Source organism: Colletotrichum higginsianum, chromosome 5 (assembly GCF_001672515.1).
Source record: "Colletotrichum higginsianum IMI 349063 chromosome 5, whole genome shotgun sequence".
NCBI classification, from domain to species: Eukaryota; Fungi; Ascomycota; class Sordariomycetes; order Glomerellales; family Glomerellaceae; genus Colletotrichum; species Colletotrichum higginsianum.
This window is the reverse complement of record NC_030958.1, coordinates 4,642,419-4,659,650: the sequence shown is the minus strand read 5'-3', so window position 1 is coordinate 4,659,650 and position 17,232 is coordinate 4,642,419. Positions and strand designations below refer to the sequence as shown.

At 57.1% G+C, this 17,232-nt stretch overlaps 5 protein-coding genes across 5 annotated transcripts; 4 read left to right on the top strand and 1 right to left on the bottom strand.

The window, feature by feature from the left end:
* Nucleotides 1-404: 404 nt before the first annotated feature.
* Nucleotides 405-2,365, top strand: CH63R_08259 (major facilitator superfamily transporter; the record flags this gene model as incomplete). The annotated part of the gene is made up of 6 exons (XM_018303233.1): nucleotides 405-950; nucleotides 1,036-1,096; nucleotides 1,169-1,407; nucleotides 1,536-1,932; nucleotides 2,037-2,168; nucleotides 2,256-2,365. 6 exons carry the CDS (start codon nucleotides 405-407, stop codon nucleotides 2,363-2,365), a joined length of 1,485 nt encoding a protein of 494 aa, XP_018158011.1.
* A 2,316-nt stretch (nucleotides 2,366-4,681) lies between these two features.
* Nucleotides 4,682-6,481, top strand: CH63R_08258 (Flavoprotein; the record flags this gene model as incomplete). The annotated part of the gene is made up of 1 exon (XM_018303232.1): nucleotides 4,682-6,481. The coding sequence occupies one exon, from the start codon at nucleotides 4,682-4,684 to the stop codon at nucleotides 6,479-6,481; it is 1,800 nt and encodes a 599-aa protein (XP_018158010.1).
* A 388-nt stretch (nucleotides 6,482-6,869) lies between these two features.
* Nucleotides 6,870-7,289, top strand: CH63R_08257 (uncharacterized protein; the record flags this gene model as incomplete). The annotated part of the gene is made up of 1 exon (XM_018303231.1): nucleotides 6,870-7,289. The coding sequence occupies one exon, from the start codon at nucleotides 6,870-6,872 to the stop codon at nucleotides 7,287-7,289; it is 420 nt and encodes a 139-aa protein (XP_018158009.1).
* A 3,656-nt stretch (nucleotides 7,290-10,945) lies between these two features.
* CH63R_08256 (Cellobiose dehydrogenase) lies at nucleotides 10,946-11,791 on the top strand (the record flags this gene model as incomplete). The annotated part of the gene is made up of 1 exon (XM_018303230.1): nucleotides 10,946-11,791. The coding sequence occupies one exon, from the start codon at nucleotides 10,946-10,948 to the stop codon at nucleotides 11,789-11,791; it is 846 nt and encodes a 281-aa protein (XP_018158008.1).
* Nucleotides 11,792-12,593: 802 nt separating this feature from the next.
* CH63R_08255 (YjfJ protein) lies at nucleotides 12,594-13,617 on the bottom strand (the record flags this gene model as incomplete). The annotated part of the gene is made up of 3 exons (XM_018303229.1): nucleotides 12,594-12,699; nucleotides 12,775-13,279; nucleotides 13,341-13,617. 3 exons carry the CDS (start codon nucleotides 13,615-13,617, stop codon nucleotides 12,594-12,596), a joined length of 888 nt encoding a protein of 295 aa, XP_018158007.1.
* Between the last annotated feature and the right edge of the window lie 3,615 nt (nucleotides 13,618-17,232).

Genomic DNA, 17,232 nt, shown 5'->3' with positions numbered 1-17,232 from the left:
TTGGCCGAGCGTGTTCGTCACGATCTCGACCCCACAGATCCTTCAGGGCCCCCCCAAGTCGGCATCTTGTCGAGTAGCCGACTCGTCCCTTGATGAACCAACCACCCAAAGGCCGTATATCAGTCGCATTCCCGTCCCACGGCCGGGCCGGTCTCGTGCAAAGGCGCCATGCATGGCCCACTCAACGAAACATTTGAGTCATGGGGGAAGAGGAGAAGGACCGCAGAAAAATGGGAGGATTTTTCACCTGCCGAAAGGGGCCTCCGAACGGCGGAGCGGCCGCATGGCTATATACACTTGAGGGCGCTCCCGGGTTGCTCTGTCACATTTCTCTAGTAAGGGTGCTTTATTAAAGAGCATCAGATTAAGTTTGTCTCTCTTGAATGAGAGTAGGATTTTCTAATATGGGCTCCCCGAGCGCCGAAACCCAGTACGACATGCCGGCCTCCGGCCCTGTTGCGGCCGCTCCGGCAGCACCGACCGCGCCGACTGCTCCGACTACACCGGCCGCCCCCGCCACAGCCACGGCCCCTCCCCGGCCCGGGGCAACGGACGACATTGTGATGCAGATGCCCACCTGGCGCAAATGGGTCACCCTCGCCGTCGTCTGCTGGATGGCCCTGCCCGTCACCTTCTCCGGCAGCTCGATCCTCTCGGCGACGACCGAGGTGGCCGCCGACTTCGGCACGTCGACGCACGCCATCAGCACGGCCAACGCCGGCGTCTTCGTCGCCATGGCGCTGTCGGCGCTCATCTGGCTGCCGGCCAGCACGATCCTCGGCCGCCGGACGACGTACCTCGTCGCCAACGCGCTGCTGACGCTGTGCTCGGTGGGCTCGGCGCTGGCGGGCAGCTTTGCGCTGTTCACGGCCATCTGGGTCATCGGCGGCACGACGGGGCCCTTCTTCCTCGTGGCGGGGCAGACGATCCTGGCCGACATTTTCGAGCCGGTGAGTTTTGGGGCGGTGGGGGGGTTTGTCCGACTTTGAGGGGGTTATGTCATATGAAGCATCATGGCTGACCATCTTTTGACAGACTACTCGTGGTACGGCTGTCGGGTTCTTCTTGGGCAGCTGCGTCGCGGCCAACACGATAGGTGAGTGAAGATCCTTAAAAAGATGAAATTACGAAGGATGCACATCTTGTTGACGCAAACACCCCTGTTTAGCCCCGCTGACTGGCGGCGTCATCGTAAACTTCACCAGCTGGCGCGTCATCTACGGCGTCCAGGCGGGCATGGCGTTCCTCGGCCTGATCATGGCCTTCTTCTTCGTCCCTCGGGCCAGCGAGCTGGCCAAGCACCAGATCGCGGAAAAGACGCCGGTGCGGTCCCTGAGAGACCTCGCGCATGCCTTCAACCCGATGGGGGTCTTTCGTCAGTTCAGGTACCCCAACATCCTCGCCGCTGTATGTTTCGCTTCCCCCTTTCGACTCTTATTGTTCTTCCCGTTTTCGACTCTTCTTCTTCCCCCCTTGACTACCTCCCCCCTCCCGTGAGTCGCCGATCAATCTGACCCCGGCCCCCATCCGTGCAGAACTTCGCCTGCGGCCTGCTGGGCTTCAACCAGTACGGCCTCCTCAGCTCGATCCGACGCGTCATCAACCCCCGGTTCGACCTCACCTCGCCCCTCATCAGCGGCCTGTTCTACCTGGCGCCGGGCGCCGGGTTCCTGATGGGCAGCACCATCGGCGGCCGCGTCTCGGACCACACGGTCAAGCGGTACATGCGCAAGCGCAACGGGCTCCGGCTGCCGCAGGACCGGCTGAAGAGCAGCCTGCCGGCCATCTTCCTCGTGCTGCCCGCCGGCACGCTGGTGTTCGGCTGGAGCCTGCAGAGGGAGGCGGGCGGGATGGCGCTGCCCATCGTCAGCTCCTTCTGCGAGGGCCTCGGGCTCATGTGGTCGTTCAGCGGGCTGAACACGTACTCCGCCGGTGAGTTTGTTGACGCGTTTTGGGGGGGGGAGGGGGGCTGAAACGCCGTGCTGTCGTTTGAATTGTCTTTTGCTAACCGGGGAGGGTGTGTTTTCTCACCGTAGAGGCGTTGCCCGAGCACCGTACGGCCGTCATCAGCGGCAAGTACATCATTCAGTACAGCTTCGGGGCGGGCAGTGTCGGCGGGCTGGTGCCCATGATAGATGCCATCGGGGTAGGGTGGTCGTTTACGATTAGTGAGTCACACACATACACACACAGACCACGGACTTGCGATGCGGTATTTTTTGGATTTACTTTGCTGACTTTTGGGGGTTCGCCAGCTGCAATCTCGGCCCTGTTGGCCGGAGTCTTGGTGTTGATGATTTCGAAGTTTGCATCGCGGGCGCAGGACTGGGTGGAGAAGAGCAACAGCGACGATTCCGACGAATGAACACACACTGGCGTTTTCAATGGTTGCCAATGATATCGTACAACGGCCGGATGATGAAGCATATTGAGCGGGCATAAAAGGCGCCGGGCTGGGCTGGAGTAATCTGTATGTTAGTGGTATCCGTAGACTGAAATGGTTCGTTTCGCTGTGTTCTGCAATCTGGGTCGCTGCAATAGCAATGTCACGGCACATGAATGTGCCGTCTGCGTTTCCGAGCAGATGATGAACGGTGCTTCTAAACGCCCTGGAGAGAAAACATCGACTGGCTTTGGACTTTGGCGACCGATGCATCAGGAACACATGTCTGTCGGGACGGCTTTTCGCAGCCGGGCCGCATTGGTGGGGGATGCGGGCCGGTGTCACGGAGGACGCCACTCAGCGGGAAGTGACGGCGATTACCTAATGCGTGCGTAGTGCGGGTTGGAGGATGAATGACTGGACAGGATGATGAATCGGGGTGGTGGTGTGTGAGATGAGAGAAAATGAGTGGGTGGGTGAGCGTCACTAGTGAATGATGAGTGAGTGATATAGAGTGAGTGAATACCTCAGTAGTGGATGGATGAGTGAGTGTGTGAGGAGGAACTGCTCCGGGCGGGAGTCGGGGTCGAAAGTAAATTGATCGCTCCTGCTGTATTCGGAAACGACGAACGCAGCACTCAGTTGGAGATAGTTGCAATTGGAAGGAACGGCCCTTACGAGGAAAGGAGAGTGCCTCCCCTCCCGCCGCCACTGGCCGTACGCTACCTTCCTCACCTTTCCGCGCTAGCATTGTTGTCTCACAGGATAAAAGGAGTAAGTGACGTAGAAGACGTTCCTTCCCGAGAACTGAGACGGACCTGTCATGCAGAGGCGAGGATGATTAGGTAACAGCAGGAGTTCCGCCCCACTGTGGCTTGTACCTCCAGTTGTGCTTCCACTTGTACTTCCACTGTCTTCCACTTGGGATTTTGGAATGGTTGCAGAGCCTGGTGCACAATGTGTAATCTGATCTTCAGTTTCGCACCAAGTAACGAACTAGAGGAACACGAATATAACACAATTCAAAATCGATAAGCGCATTACAACCCAGGTAGAAAAGACTCGGAACACAACGCATAGGGGCCACTGACACTGACAACTGTCCTGGTACGTACCTCGTTACAAACCACCCAAAAAGCGGGTCTCCAGATGTCACCGCACATCCGTCCGTCCTCCGCCGTCTCGTCTCCACCTTTTCCATTTTCCTCTCTTTTCCTCCTCGCCGCTCCGTCTCTTCTCCCCTCCACCTCCCCTCACCGACCACCTCATAGTATCCATACGCCTTTTGGGCGTTTTACTCGCCTCTTCCCTGTCAACGTCCCCTTTTTTTTCTTCTCTTCTCTTGCATGCCCTGCAGCATTTCTCCACTCCTCGTCCTGGTCTTCCCGATTCTGCGTCTCCATCCTGCGTCTATCTGCGGTCTACGGTCTACAGTCTACGGTACGGTCTACCGCCGCCTGGCCTCTCTCCTCGACCCAAATTCGCAAGGAAAGGCCTCGGACTTTTCAGTTCGCCTCGCTAGTTCTTTGCCCGACGAATCACCAACCGCCTGACACCCCGAAAACAACCTCGACGCCCCCCTGCCACCCCATCATAACCTACCACCACCACCACCACCAGCACCCACCACCACCGAATCACCCATCTCGCAATGTCATGGTGATGCCACATGTCGCTCTCCCCCGCCATCCATGTCGTTTTTCTTCCCGCCATCTCTGACCCGCGCTACCGAAACCGACCTGAACCCTTTACCTCACCGATTACGCTACACGCTCGAGACCGACACCGGGTAATTACTTGTTCAACCGCTGCTGCCCTGGCCGCGCCTTGCAGACGTGCCCGACCGCGACCGACGCTGCACCACCACACACGGCAAACAACACAGCACGAGACACTCTGTACTACACCACAAATCACAAACCTCATCACCAAACGACAAACCAACAGCGCCCCCTGACCGCTTCGACCCGATAGGCTATACGTGCGAATAACAGAAAACGACTCAATACCAAAGCCCGTCCTCTGTTCAACGTCTCTTCCATCCATCGACCTGCCACCGACAGTCTTCTCCCCCGTCCTCTTCCTTTCCCAGCAGTCGACGCAATCCTCGACGTCGCAACGCCCGCATTCGTCCCTTAAACCTCACCCAACGACGACACACGCGACCCATCGTACGTCCCAACTGCACCCGCTGCACCCGACGACCACCGAGACCCAACCCTCACACGACCCGGCCGTCGACGATACGGCACCGACCGTCGCCATCTCCCCCGACGACCGCCGCCGAAGCATGTGCCAATGGATCCCCCCGATCCCCTGCCGCTGCGTATAACGCGGAGCGCCTCCTCGTCCTCTTCCCTCCACTTCAAACCCCGCGACCGGAAACTTCACCTGCTGGTCGCCGCCAACGGCCCCCGCGATATATCATGGGCCCAGACCCTCGTCGTCCGCCTCTCCAAGAGCTCCGCCATCGACATGCGCGCCATCGTCGACGACGCCGTTCCACGCCTCACCCAGACCGTCATCACCATGCAGAACCGCTCCATGACGCTGCCTCTAGGGCCTTCGCGCGCCGGCTCCGAGGCCGATGTCGACGACATTGAATTCTACCGTCAGCAGGCCTTTGAGCTCGTCGAGTGGGCCGACCTGCTCGTCTTGGCCCCCATCGACGCCGACAACATGGCCAAGATGATGGCCGGCATCGCCGACACCTTTTTGCTCGAGGTCCTCAGGGGTTGGGACATGACCAAGAAGATTCTGCTCGTCCCCGGCATGAGCACCCACATGTGGGAGAACCCCGTCACCAAGCGGCAGCTCAACAAGATCAATGCAAAGTGGCCTTGGGTCCGCGCCATGCCCCCCATCCTGTGGCACTACGACGGCGCCCACAAGAACCCCAAGCGCATCGTCAACTGGAACGGCTTCAACGACGTCCTGGGCATCATCAAGAACCAGGCCGACCTGCTCGGCCTGGGCCGCGACGTCGACGTCGTCACCCACCTCGGCTACCTCGCCTCGGGCGATCCGCGCGTCTACTCCAACCTGCCCCCCGAGATCTGGACCATCATCCTCGACTACGCCGGCGACTGGGAACTCGCCCAGGCCCTCGGCATCTTCACCAACCTGCCCATGCCGCACCCCTGGAAGCTGCATCCGAGCGACCCCGACGACCCGCTCAAGGTCTACAAGCACGAGCTCGAGTGGCTCGTCCTTACCTGCGACTCGACCTCGGTCTGCAAAAAGCTGCTCCAGTCCCCGCCCGCCTTCCACGAGCTTCCCGCTCTCGTCATCAAACTACTGATCCGCTTCTCGCTCATCGAGGTGCTCGCCTGGATGGAAGCCAACCGGCCCGACCTCTTCCAGGCCTTTGACGGCAAAGTCCTCGCCACCAAGGCATCGGCCTACTTTGGCCGCCCCGACGTCCTCGACTACTGGAAAGAGAGCCGCTACTTCCGCGGCCGCCACCAGCAGTGCTACGACGCCGAAGCCCTGGACGGCGCATCCAAGAACGGCTACATCCAGGTCCTCGACTGGTGGTGGCGCCGTTCCGGGCTGCCTCTCCGCTTCACCGAGGCCGCCCTCGAGCAGGCCAGCGGAAAGGGCCACCTCCTGGTGCTCGAGTGGTGGCGCGACGCCGCCGCCCAGGACGACACTATTGTACTGAGGCCCGGCAAATCGCTGCTGTGGGCTGCCCAGCACGGCCAGATCGACGTCATCCGCTGGTGGATGGCATCTGGCATCCCCGTGGCCCACGGCGATGGCGTGGCCAAGATCGCCTCACGCTGGGGCCAGGTCGGCGTGCTCGAGCTCTGGCGGAAGCTCAAGGGCGACGACAAGCTCGCCTTTGACGGCGAGGTCCTCGTCCAGCCGACGATCCACCAGCACATTGGCGTCCTCGAGTGGTGGCGCAAGTTTGCGTACGGCGAGCTCGAGGGAATGGAAGGGCGCAAGCACCGCGTCGAATACCGGACGTGCGACATTGAAGAGGCCCTGGAGGACAGCATCGGCGACCAGGAGCCGGTGCGAAGGTGGTGGGCCAGCAACGGGCTTAACCTGGGCCTGCGCAACGTCGAGTGGATGAGGCCGAGGTATCTGTAGGAGTGTACATGATGAAAAACATTTACGAGGCGTAGGCGGCATTGCTTGGTAGGTAGCACCACACACATGGCGCCGGGTCACTTTTGTCTTTTTGTCTTTTGTTTTTTCTGGGCATCGTCACCATCATCATCATCATCATCATCATCATCATCATCATCATCATAGGCACGAAAAGTTTGGCGTTGGGGGAGAGAGAGAAAGACAGAGGTTATTATGGCATGGGAAAGCGCATCATGGATCATGGACAATACATTCGGCGTTTGGATTTATTCACACGGGCGTGCTACTCATGATGTATAATGTTTATCGTGTTCTGTTGGTGTGACTTATTATTTCCGAACCACGTATCATGGGACACAGCTTCGACTCAGACAGACAGACTCAGATGATGGCTGCGAGCAATCCCGCCACGAGCACCGCGCCCCCGAGCTTCCTCCCAGCCGGTCCTACGCCCGACCCGGCCGTGGTAGACGTCGCCAGGCCCGTCGTCGCCGTCGCTGCAGTCGTGACCTTTGTCGTGGCCTCCACCGCCGATGTCGCTGTCGTTGTCGGGACACTCGGACTCAAGGTACTCGAGGCCGTCGCCGTCTCCTCATCATCGGTCACCACCGTCGTCTTCACCGCCGTTGCCTTGATCTTGGACGGGGACGGAGACGACCCGCCCAGCGTCGTCGTGGACGGTAGACTCGCCGTGCTCCGCGGCAGACTCGACGTCGTCGGCGCCGTCGCCGTCGCGCCCCCGGCGCTCGTGGTCCCGTTGATCCGACACTGGCCGTTCCCCGCACACGTCTGCCCCGCGAAGCAGTAGTACGTCTCGCAGCACACCTCGCCCGTCGGCATGCAACCCGTCCCGCACAGCGTGTTCCCCTTGCCACATTGGACCACTCCTCCTCCCACTCCTCCTCCTCCTCCTGCTCCACCCTTGGCGCCCGGCACCGGGCCGCACTTGCCGTCGGGCTCGCACGTCTCTTCGGCGTTGCAGTAGAACGTTGTGCAGCACTTCTTCCCTACAGGGATGCACTCGTTCGCGCAAGGGACCTTGTCGGCCACGCACTGCCCGCCCTTGCTGCCGCTCTTGTCCCCGGAGGAGGTGGAGATGGTGGATTTGACGGAGGTGGACGGGGACGACGACGACGATCTGGTGCAGAAGGAGCCGTCGGCGGCGCACGTCTCGCCGGCGTTGCAGTACCCGGCGAGCGGGCAGCAGACGGCGCCGGCGGGGACGCACAGCCTGTTACAGAGGACGCGGCCGGCGGAGCAGCCCTGCGGCGGGCCGGAGGAGCAGGTGTTGCCGTCGCGGCAGCAGCCGCCGGGGACGCAGTGCTTCCCGGGCTCGCAGTAGCCGCCGGTGCCGGTGGCGCAGCAGTCGCCGGTCGAGGGGATGCACTTCCCGTCGCAGGCCGTCTGGAGGACCGGGGCGCAGGACGGGGTGGTCGCGGAGGAGGCGAGGCCGAAGGACAGCAGGCTGGAGCCGGCGCCGGGGAGGAGGCCCCGGTGCGGGAGCGGGGCGGCGGCGTCGTGGTGTAGGGGATGCTGGGGGTCTGTGGCGGCAAGGGTTGGGGGGAGGTGGATGAGGCCGGTGAGGGCGAGGAGGAGGGTTGAGACGAGCATTGTGGAAAGTTTCGTTGAAAAGGTTGGGGGGGAGGCGAGGCTTGGAGGGACGAGGGCATTCGAAGTGATGTGCGATGTAAGTGTGGTATAAGTAAGCTGAGCGGGAGAAGGACGGACGGAATCCCTTACTTCAGGGGCTGTGAGCATGAGAGTATTGAACAGGCCGATACGAGGGCTACTTCTAGGGGTCGTCGACAAAGAACTCCTTCAAGGTCGAAATGTCCGCCGGGCGTCCGTGGGACAAACGGGCGTGCAGAAGTGGTGGTGAATGGGGTGGATCTGGGAAGCAAACATCGGGCCCTTGGGCGTGTCTCCCTTTCGCGGCGTGTTTGCCCCGGGTCGGGTGGCTGGAGGCGACAGCGACGATGGGTTGACGGCGTACGGGGCCGTCTCCCTGCGTGTAGGGAGGGTTGGACTCGGGATGTTTGCGTCCTTGGGTGGTCCGGTCATACAAGCGCATGGAACCGAGAGAGATCCAAAGCTGCCATGTGGCGTTACGATGGGATATGGGATCGGGGGGGGGCGGGGGGATGACGTTTCTATTTCCTTTCATTGCCATGGGAGGAACCGGGTCTTAGCTCGGGGAAGAGCTCCGATGTGGGGAGCCCGGAACGGAGCCGGAGTGGGCGTGATAAGCGGGTCAGTCGGAGCGGACAGGCTCTGGAGGAAGTGCTTACATAAGGCCACCACTTTGAAAATAAAGTGAAATGATGAAAAGGGCAAAGCAAAGCTTTTCCACTTTTATGTTACCAAATAAAAAGCATCTTGTGTGAGTTTCACCGTGTCTGTTTGCACCCCAAACAAAAATTCCAATAAGTGAGCGACACTTGTAAACAAAGTCAAAAAACGTAAACAAAGCAAAAAAAAAGTTACTCGACGTTGGCCTGATTCGAACAGACGCTCCCGAAGGAACAAGATTTCTAGTCTTGCGCATTAGACCACTCTGCCACAACGCCGGGGATCGCTGAACCCGCTCGGAGGCGGGGGAGATGCTCAGTGAGGCCGGTCTGCGGCTGATGTTCCGGACGCGAGGCGTGCGTGCCAGGGAATGGGACTCCGCAAAGCGTCCTCAGCCGCTGGTAGTAGTCTGGACCGCTCGATGTTCCTCGCTTTAGACGACGAACTTGTACCCTGTTTATTTGGCAAGCGTTGCAATGTCGTAGTTCACCCCGGCGAAGCTGATGTATGCATGGTCTTCAACCTTGTGCCGCCTCAACCGGTGATCCACGGCTACCAAGGCACCAAACTCAACTCAACACCTGCCCATGACCCCTCCCCCCCCTCCTTTCCTATGCGGTTGAGCTGGGAACTTGTCTCGCCAGCGGTGGCTTGGTCAAAACCATCCTCGAACAACGAATGCGAGGTCATTGGGGGACTGCATCCCCGTTGGCCCAACTCGTCAACTCAACTCTGGTCTGACTGCAGTGCAAAGCGAGAGACACGCCAAGCTGACGCCAGGACCGAGGTCGGGTCTCTGCCCCGGACCCTGGGTCGATCAGACGAACGGAATAGCCTCTCGTCGAGGGCAGGTCCAGCCGACGTTGCAGACGCGGCCCGGCCTCCAAGGCTGACCCCTGTATTTCCCGACGCTGGGAATGTTGTCTATTCCCAGACACTTGCGGGATGGTGGGGATGGGATGGGGCTTACCTGGGTGGATTTTCGTCCCCAGGGCGCCAGTAAAGAACTCTCTTTCTCTCTTGGTCTATTTCTGGGTCCTGTTTCTATTTTGTTTTGGCAGAGCGTGCCTCACCTGTAAACACTGTGGTCCAGCTCCAGAAACGTTGCTCTGTCCTTCGGTCGAGTTGTGCCCCATTGCACATTTGGTCATGCGTCGTATCCTGCGGAGGGGAGATGCCCAAGCATTTGACCCTACAACACTTGGGCAAAAGTCTCTGAGAATTTGATGCTTTCAGGCTGATTCCATCACTTGGGGGTGTCATCGCTCGGCCTCTTCGGGTCAAACGACAAGAAAACATTCGTTTTCGGAGTGAAATTCGAGGTGACTTGAAAGCAGGGGAGAGAGCCGTTTCTGGGACGTCATGAGACGCGTCGCATTAAACCTCATCATCTTGGCGTCCACCGACAAACGGTCTCGTGTTGAACGAGAAACAGGATGCGGCATCGCACGACGAAGCGAACGCGCTCGAGAAGTAGCAAACCCGCCATGTTCCCTTTCACCCCACGTCGCTTTCTTGAATTCGCGGGGTTGACTCCGTGTCTCTTACCAGGGTAGAGTTCGATGGATCATAGTTACCAGGGCATCTAGTTGCATATGCTGAAGTTGTGACTCCCAGATTCACATCACAAGAAGCGAGTCCTCTACGGTGCAGGGTCTCCTCTGACCAGCCTTACCCCAAACAACCCGAAACGACTTGCCCGTCTGACAAGTTGGCGTGCGGCGCTTCGCCAAAACCTGCCACACTCCATGCCGTATTAATAGAACCGGATAGCCTCATCGCCAAAAGTAGCCACGTTCGCCCGATATCTTCTCGTTCACTATTTCGGCTTGAGGGGAGGAGGGGCTGATCTTGGCTAAAACATGTCCCTCACCACCGCCTCTTGAGAGCTGCGACGAGACGAAGCTGTCACATCATGATGGCGTCTTGGTCCAGTGTTGAGACGAGGGGTAGATCGGAAGCAAACGACGCATCTGTTGACTGGATGTTAAGTAGTATCCGCAGTCCTTCTAAGCAAGTTTCAACAGGAACATGCCATCAACAAGCCGCCATCCCCGCGTGTGCAACAACACAGCGTGACTGGATTCTCGTGCGCAGGTCGCCATCTATTATAATCACTCTCATCTCGGTCCAAGGCTCACTCGTCGGTCACGTCGTTCGTTCGACAAACAAAAGATGACGGCCCCGTCTGTCCCCTCGTCTCATCTTCTCACCTTCAAAGCCTTCATACTCGCCTTCCTCTTCTGCTACACCGTCATCCTCGCCAGCGCCCAGGACGACGACGACGACGAACCGACCTCGTCGGCAGCCCAACGGAGCGCCCCCTTCGTGGACCAGGCCACCGGCCTCCCGATGGAGCGCTTCTTCGGCGCCCGCACCCAGTTCGGCTTCGCCATGGCCCTCCCCGAGGAGCCCTCGCCGTCATCCTTCATCGGCCAGCTCTCGTTCCCGCTGGTCGACGGCGCCGGGTGGGGGGCCATGGGCCTCACCGGCGACATGGAGGGCAACTTCTTTCTCGCGGCGTGGCCGGACGGCCGGGGCGGCGTCATGGCGACGTTCCGCCAGGCGACGGACGAGGAGAACCCGCCCGAGGTGACGGGCCGCTTCGCCGTGCGGCCCATCGCGGACGGCGTCTCGGTCAACGCGACGTCCCTCACGTACACGTTCCTCTGCGAGAACTGCCTCGACGCGACGCTGGGGCTGGGGCCCGAGGCCGCGGGCGCGGGCGCCGACGCCGTCATGGGCTGGGCGTTGTCGGAGCGGGCGGTGAGGAACCCGGGGGACCCCGGGGCGAACCTGGGGTTCCACGAGCGCGGCTTCGGGCCGTTCACGGCGCGTCTGGGGAGCGCGCGGTCCGCCGGGTTCGGTGCGGTTGCCGCGACGGCGGGCGCGCCGGTGGGCAGTTCCAACAGGGCGGTTGCCGTGACGCCGAATGCCTTCCGGGGGGAGGGCGAGGGCGAGGGCGATGAAGGTGGTGGTGGTGGTGGTGGTGGTCGTCGCGGCGATGATGATGATGACTGAGAATCGTTCGTAGCATAATACTGAAAGAAATGGTCCCGTGGTTTCTATTTTGACTCATTCGCATCTGTGGTATCTGATGATGAGCCCAGTGAAGTGGACGGTTTTGACCCTAGAGCACTATGTTGTTTTTTTCATCTTTGTCATTCTCGCCATGGGGCTTCCGACAATTGAACGTCGGCCTTCGGTGCCATCCAAAACTCCGCTCGGATACCGCGAGGCAAACGAAAAGTTGTGACACAAGGAACGTGGTAGTTCAGTCGCCGACGATCGACATGTAGAAGGTTTCGGCTTCTGGACAAAGTCTGGAAGAGCGCACAGCTTCCAATAGCCGTAACCTGCCAGGCTTCTGCTCGATAGCCGAGAAACTCGACTTGAATTCTTTCTGAAATTGAGGTTCCATGCTCTACGTGCCATGTTTCACATGGTTACTATCGGTTATTCCCAGTCATTGACTCGAGAGTATCGTTGAGTCGGAGTTGGCCGCAAGTCTGGCATGGGACTCGATTGTATGACCAAGAGAGTTCTCGTGGGCTGGGGCTCAGCCTGCGCAGCGACAGACTTTTCCATCTTGGCTGTAATAGTGGAATCCAGGGACCATTGTCCAGGCGAGACACAACCAGGCCCAATACAACACCATCTTGATCTGCAACACCGGCGGAGCCCTACTGTCAATACACAGGCAAAATGTGTTGCCCGAGGACGTGCAGAGAAGCTGCGGACATGATGTCTCGCGGTACAAGGGAGAAGCTGAGCCGTAGCGCTTTGCTGTTTCCACGACAAAGGCACAAGGGTAGCTATCACCTCACGCGATTGGTTTCCCAGTTTCTGGGAATGCGGCAACATGAAGGGCAAAGAGCGCATAGTTTTCGGCATTTCGGATCTTATCAGAGTCGGGGAGTTCCGCACAGCTTCAAAACGATACAAGTCAGCTTCCATGCTGCCTAAAAATAAAACAAAATAGGGGCAGGGAAGCGAGAACTCACCATTCCGGAGAATAGCATTTGATGTTTCTAGAACTGGTGGAGGCCGGCGCATCTAGGTCCTCGGCAGGAGGGTCGGGAGACGTTGCCTTTGACATATGCTGAAGCTCATGCAGTAATAGGAAGCCTCTGGATGGCTTATCAGTCTTGCGATCTCTCCGATAATTGTCCACCATGTCAAGGTTTTTAGCAAAGACCCCATGCTTAAAGTAGGTGGGGCAGAAGCCTAGTATAGTTGGGCGTTTTGTTGCAGATTTGCCACGTTGCTTGTAGAGAACGGTAGCCGAGTTCTCTGGACTACACATCTTGGCTGAGTCGTTATCAGGAGGACATGCGTAGACAATAGAGTTGAGTGTTGGTTTCTTGTCGTCTTTAATCGCCCTGAATTTAGGGACTTTGTCAAAATAAAACCGTGTCTTCTTAGGATTCTTAGGAGAAGGTAGATGTGACAAGGCGGTTCGGTAGTGTTGCATAAGAAGGATGTCTACCATTTGAGGGGTAGCATTACCTGATATCTATTAGCTTGGATAATAACTAGACATAATGAATAATAAGAAAGAACAACTTACTCTTCCCAAACCACAGGCTAAATGCAGGCGATGTTTCAGAACCTCTAGTCTTTAGTACATTAATAGACTTTTCAGCAAGTCTATGTGCCTCTTTAATCCCAGATTGGATACGCTCTAACTTGAGCTCGCTGCATGCCCATTCGCCCTGTGTGACATAGTAAACGTTGTCGAATTTGTCTTTATAGGCGCGGTCTTGCAAAAGGTGTGCCGCCGTCCCAGCAAGAAGTAAACTCCATAAACAGAGGGTTAGGGGTTGTAGGACGCTAGGGCGCGTCATATTTCTTATTTTTCCTCAGGCTCAAGGAAAAGAAAAGAGTTCATGAGGCAGCGGAATAGATGTGAAGAACATTTTAAAAAAAAAAAAAAAACCATGTAAGAAAGTAAAGGGGATTAGAAGGAGAACTTGGAATTTAAGCACTCGAGGTTGTTGGGAGACACATGGGCTTATTAACGACAGTAAAAACATGTTATAGTGATGCTAAAGTGAAGTGGGAATTATAGGCCCACTGTTGTCATCACAGAAATAAGGAATACGTTTGTACTGCAGCCAAGCTCCGTGCTCCTACGAGGGGAAGCACCGAACATAACCACGACGCGAAGATCGAGGTGTATCTAATTAGTGGTAATAGAGGCACAATTGCTGGATCCCTGAAGGTATGTACCGGGACGACTCCAAGTCTGCCCTCTTTGCTAGTCGCCTGCTTAGGGTGTGAACTCAGACGACGCAACGCCAAGGCCTGTGCTGGATACGGGGCGGCAGCGCATGAGGAATTAATCAATCTTAGTTGAAGTAGGTGTTCCTATGGCCCACTGTGAAGCATTTTTCCTGCTCGCTTATTGGCTAGCATACCTAAAAGTTAAAGAGTATCCCACTATTGTTGCGAAAGAGACGCGAACAATTACGGATCTCAAGCAGAATCGAGCAACAAAGCAGCGATAGGTCTGTGAGAGACGGGTGTATGATTGATAGAGGATATGTTCTCCTAGGTGTAGGCAGCTCTCTCCTACAGGGGTGAAGCAGAAGAGGACCAAGACGAGGTTCGCGGGCTTCTGGCAAAGACAGTCGGACATGCCAGAGGTGGCGCATCAGGACAGTGTCAGAGGACGGAGACAATGTCCTTACCAAAAGACTTGCGGATGCGTATGGCGCCTGACGTAGGATTTCAGTCAGCGTTGAAGCCGCCTCGTCTGGACTCGACATGCCCAGTCGACTGAGTTTTGCTTTCGCACCTCCTTGTCTCCCATGTCCCTGCTTGGCCGCATTCTCCGTCTAGCCAAGAAAACGGCTTCTCCGTCGCTGGGGAGGGACTTGCTGACATCGACAGGCAGAGGGTGTCCGACGCCTAAGCAAAGTTTCGATAGGTATGGCGGCATCTAGCTGGCTTGCTGCGGTATCCTTGCCTTGGCCGTAGCTGAACGGATGCCATAGCTGCATGTATGTTCCCGGCAGATGGCCTGGCTGGGCCAATCAGATCACACGGATCCATCACGGCCTTCGTCGATTGCGGCCCTTCAGTTAGACCCTTCCTTCTATAAATACCTACCGACGAATCCACGAATACCCTCATCTATTAAGACCGTTCGTTAGCACTCGAGTGATCTGTGAAACCAACACTGACGGACACTCATGGCAACCGCGAAAACCATCAACCGGCGGGCATTGAAAGATGAGTGGGAGACGTCCTGGAATAAGTCCAAGCACGGCATGGACCTCTACAAGCTTGGGGTACGACCGGGAAAGTCGACACTGGACACATACAACAGGACACACAGAGCGATTAGCTCTACTATTACATGGATGTGCATAGGCAAGATTAGGCTGTAGGGTTATCTCTACAACATTATCAAGGCTAATACTAGCGAGTGCGAATGCGAGTGCGAATGCGGCTGCAGAAGACAGGCAGTGCGACATATCAACCTTAGTGCCGAAACTGGATAGACGAACGGTATTGGACGTAGGCAGGCAACCGACCATGCGCGGAAATCAAGTAAATTCTGCAACCTGTCAATGGCAGTACAAGAAGTCAAGTGATTTTAAGGATAGGGATCCTGAAGCAATCCAAGATGGTGTCATCTACAGCTCTCAAATACACATGGCGAAGACGAGTGGTGAGTCGTAAGCAGAAGGACAAGAGGGCCAGAAAAGGCCTGAAAAGTGCGTGGATACAGAAATCTAGAAACTCAGTCGGGAGAGGAATAGCTACACTCGAGCAGAAGGGAAGCAGTTTTGGGAGAAACGGCTTAACCTCTGAAGCGAGAGAAGGGGACCCCTCTATTTCTAGTTGTACGCTGCATAGCTGCCACTAGGGCGGCTGGGTCAGCCTATGAATTAGTCAATCAATCAATCAACACTGAGACGTCCCGGGATAACACGAGGAAATACTCGGATAACACCTCCGTAGATCTATTCTAGGCCCGGCTCTCGGTTTCGACCCATATCCCTCTATCTGTTTGCCTCTTCACCTTTTCGATTGTCTTTGCATGACCTGATGTGAGTTACACACTACCAGTGGATGTGATTTCACCTTCCTGCTTGGCTACGAGTTGTCCTCAGGGCGCTAGTATCGGATTCCACCTTAGCTTACGCTTGTAGTTGCGGGTCGTAGATTCGTCCTAGGTTTCCTTACTGTTAGTTTGCAGGAATCAGGCTGGTAAAATGGAGGATTAGACTTGTTAGATTGGTAGGGGTAACTGTAATGGGTCAATTGTGCGTATATTGAGTGCAATGTCTGCATAACTATTCTTGTATACTGCAGCTGCACTCTGCCGCCTAACTAGGCCTTTAGCAACCCTTTTCCTAGGCGCCTTAAGCTGCTATAAAGCCTACTACTTAGGATAAAGCCTGCAGTAGGCCCTTTGTTGTTGCTAAGCACCCAGCCGTACAGGCTGATAAGTCCTATCTCCAACGCCCTCTGTGGCGCCCTTCGTGTGCGTTATACCCTCCAGTTCAACAGGTTTTCCCATCCGTGCCATGCTCGTCCACCTCTTCCAAAGGCCAAGTTGGTCGCGTCACTTCATCAAAATGAGAGGACGCCTCGCCCACATCAAATAGCCATGAACCATCTCGTAAACGAACCACACCCGGGAGCCCCGCTGGCTCCATAGTCCAGGGCCGGCCGGCAGGGCTCGGCAGCAGGGTTGCGGCCGCGTATCTTTGTTTGGGGCCACACGCTAAGGACGCGATCCCCTGCGCATGGAACTCCTGCTCGGGTCTGTCGGCTGTCCCCGAGACGAATTCCCACCTTATTTGCACGGTGGCATTCTACGACTGGCGGTGGGTAGCTTCGGAGATTTGAACCAGCATTCGGTCTCTGTCGCTTCGGTCTCTGTCGCTTGCTTGGCCTTAACCATCATATCGATTACGGAACCGTACCAAGCTGTAATCTCAGTCGCCTGCAGCCAGGATGACTCTCAGGGGGGGCCCAGCAGCCGTTTTACCTGAGGCGAGGCTCATTTCTCTGCCCATCGGATCGGAGAGTGGAACGCGTCCGGTGAGCATGGCATGGGGGGGTCCGTCTCTGGAGAAATTGTCCATGGCCTAGGCAAGGGGGTTGAAAAGTGTTGAGACAAGGCATTGGAAGGGGGGGGGGGGGGGGGGGGGTTCTCTCTGCCTAGCCTCCACACATTGTGATTTCGTCGACGGCCAGCGAAGACAACTCGACGCCAAAACGCAATGCAAGTTGGTTGGTTGGTTATGGCCTGGGATTGTAGACTCTCACAGAACCCCAAGGGCCGGAGATGCAGGAACCAGCCACCAAGATGCGTAGAAAGGAATAAGTAACCCGCTCATCAGGTGCGAGTGGCATCAACTCTCTTTCGCCAAGGATCAAGACTAAAATAAGTTTCGTGTCGGTTACCAAAGGAAAGAACGAGGTGGTGTGTGTGTGTGTGT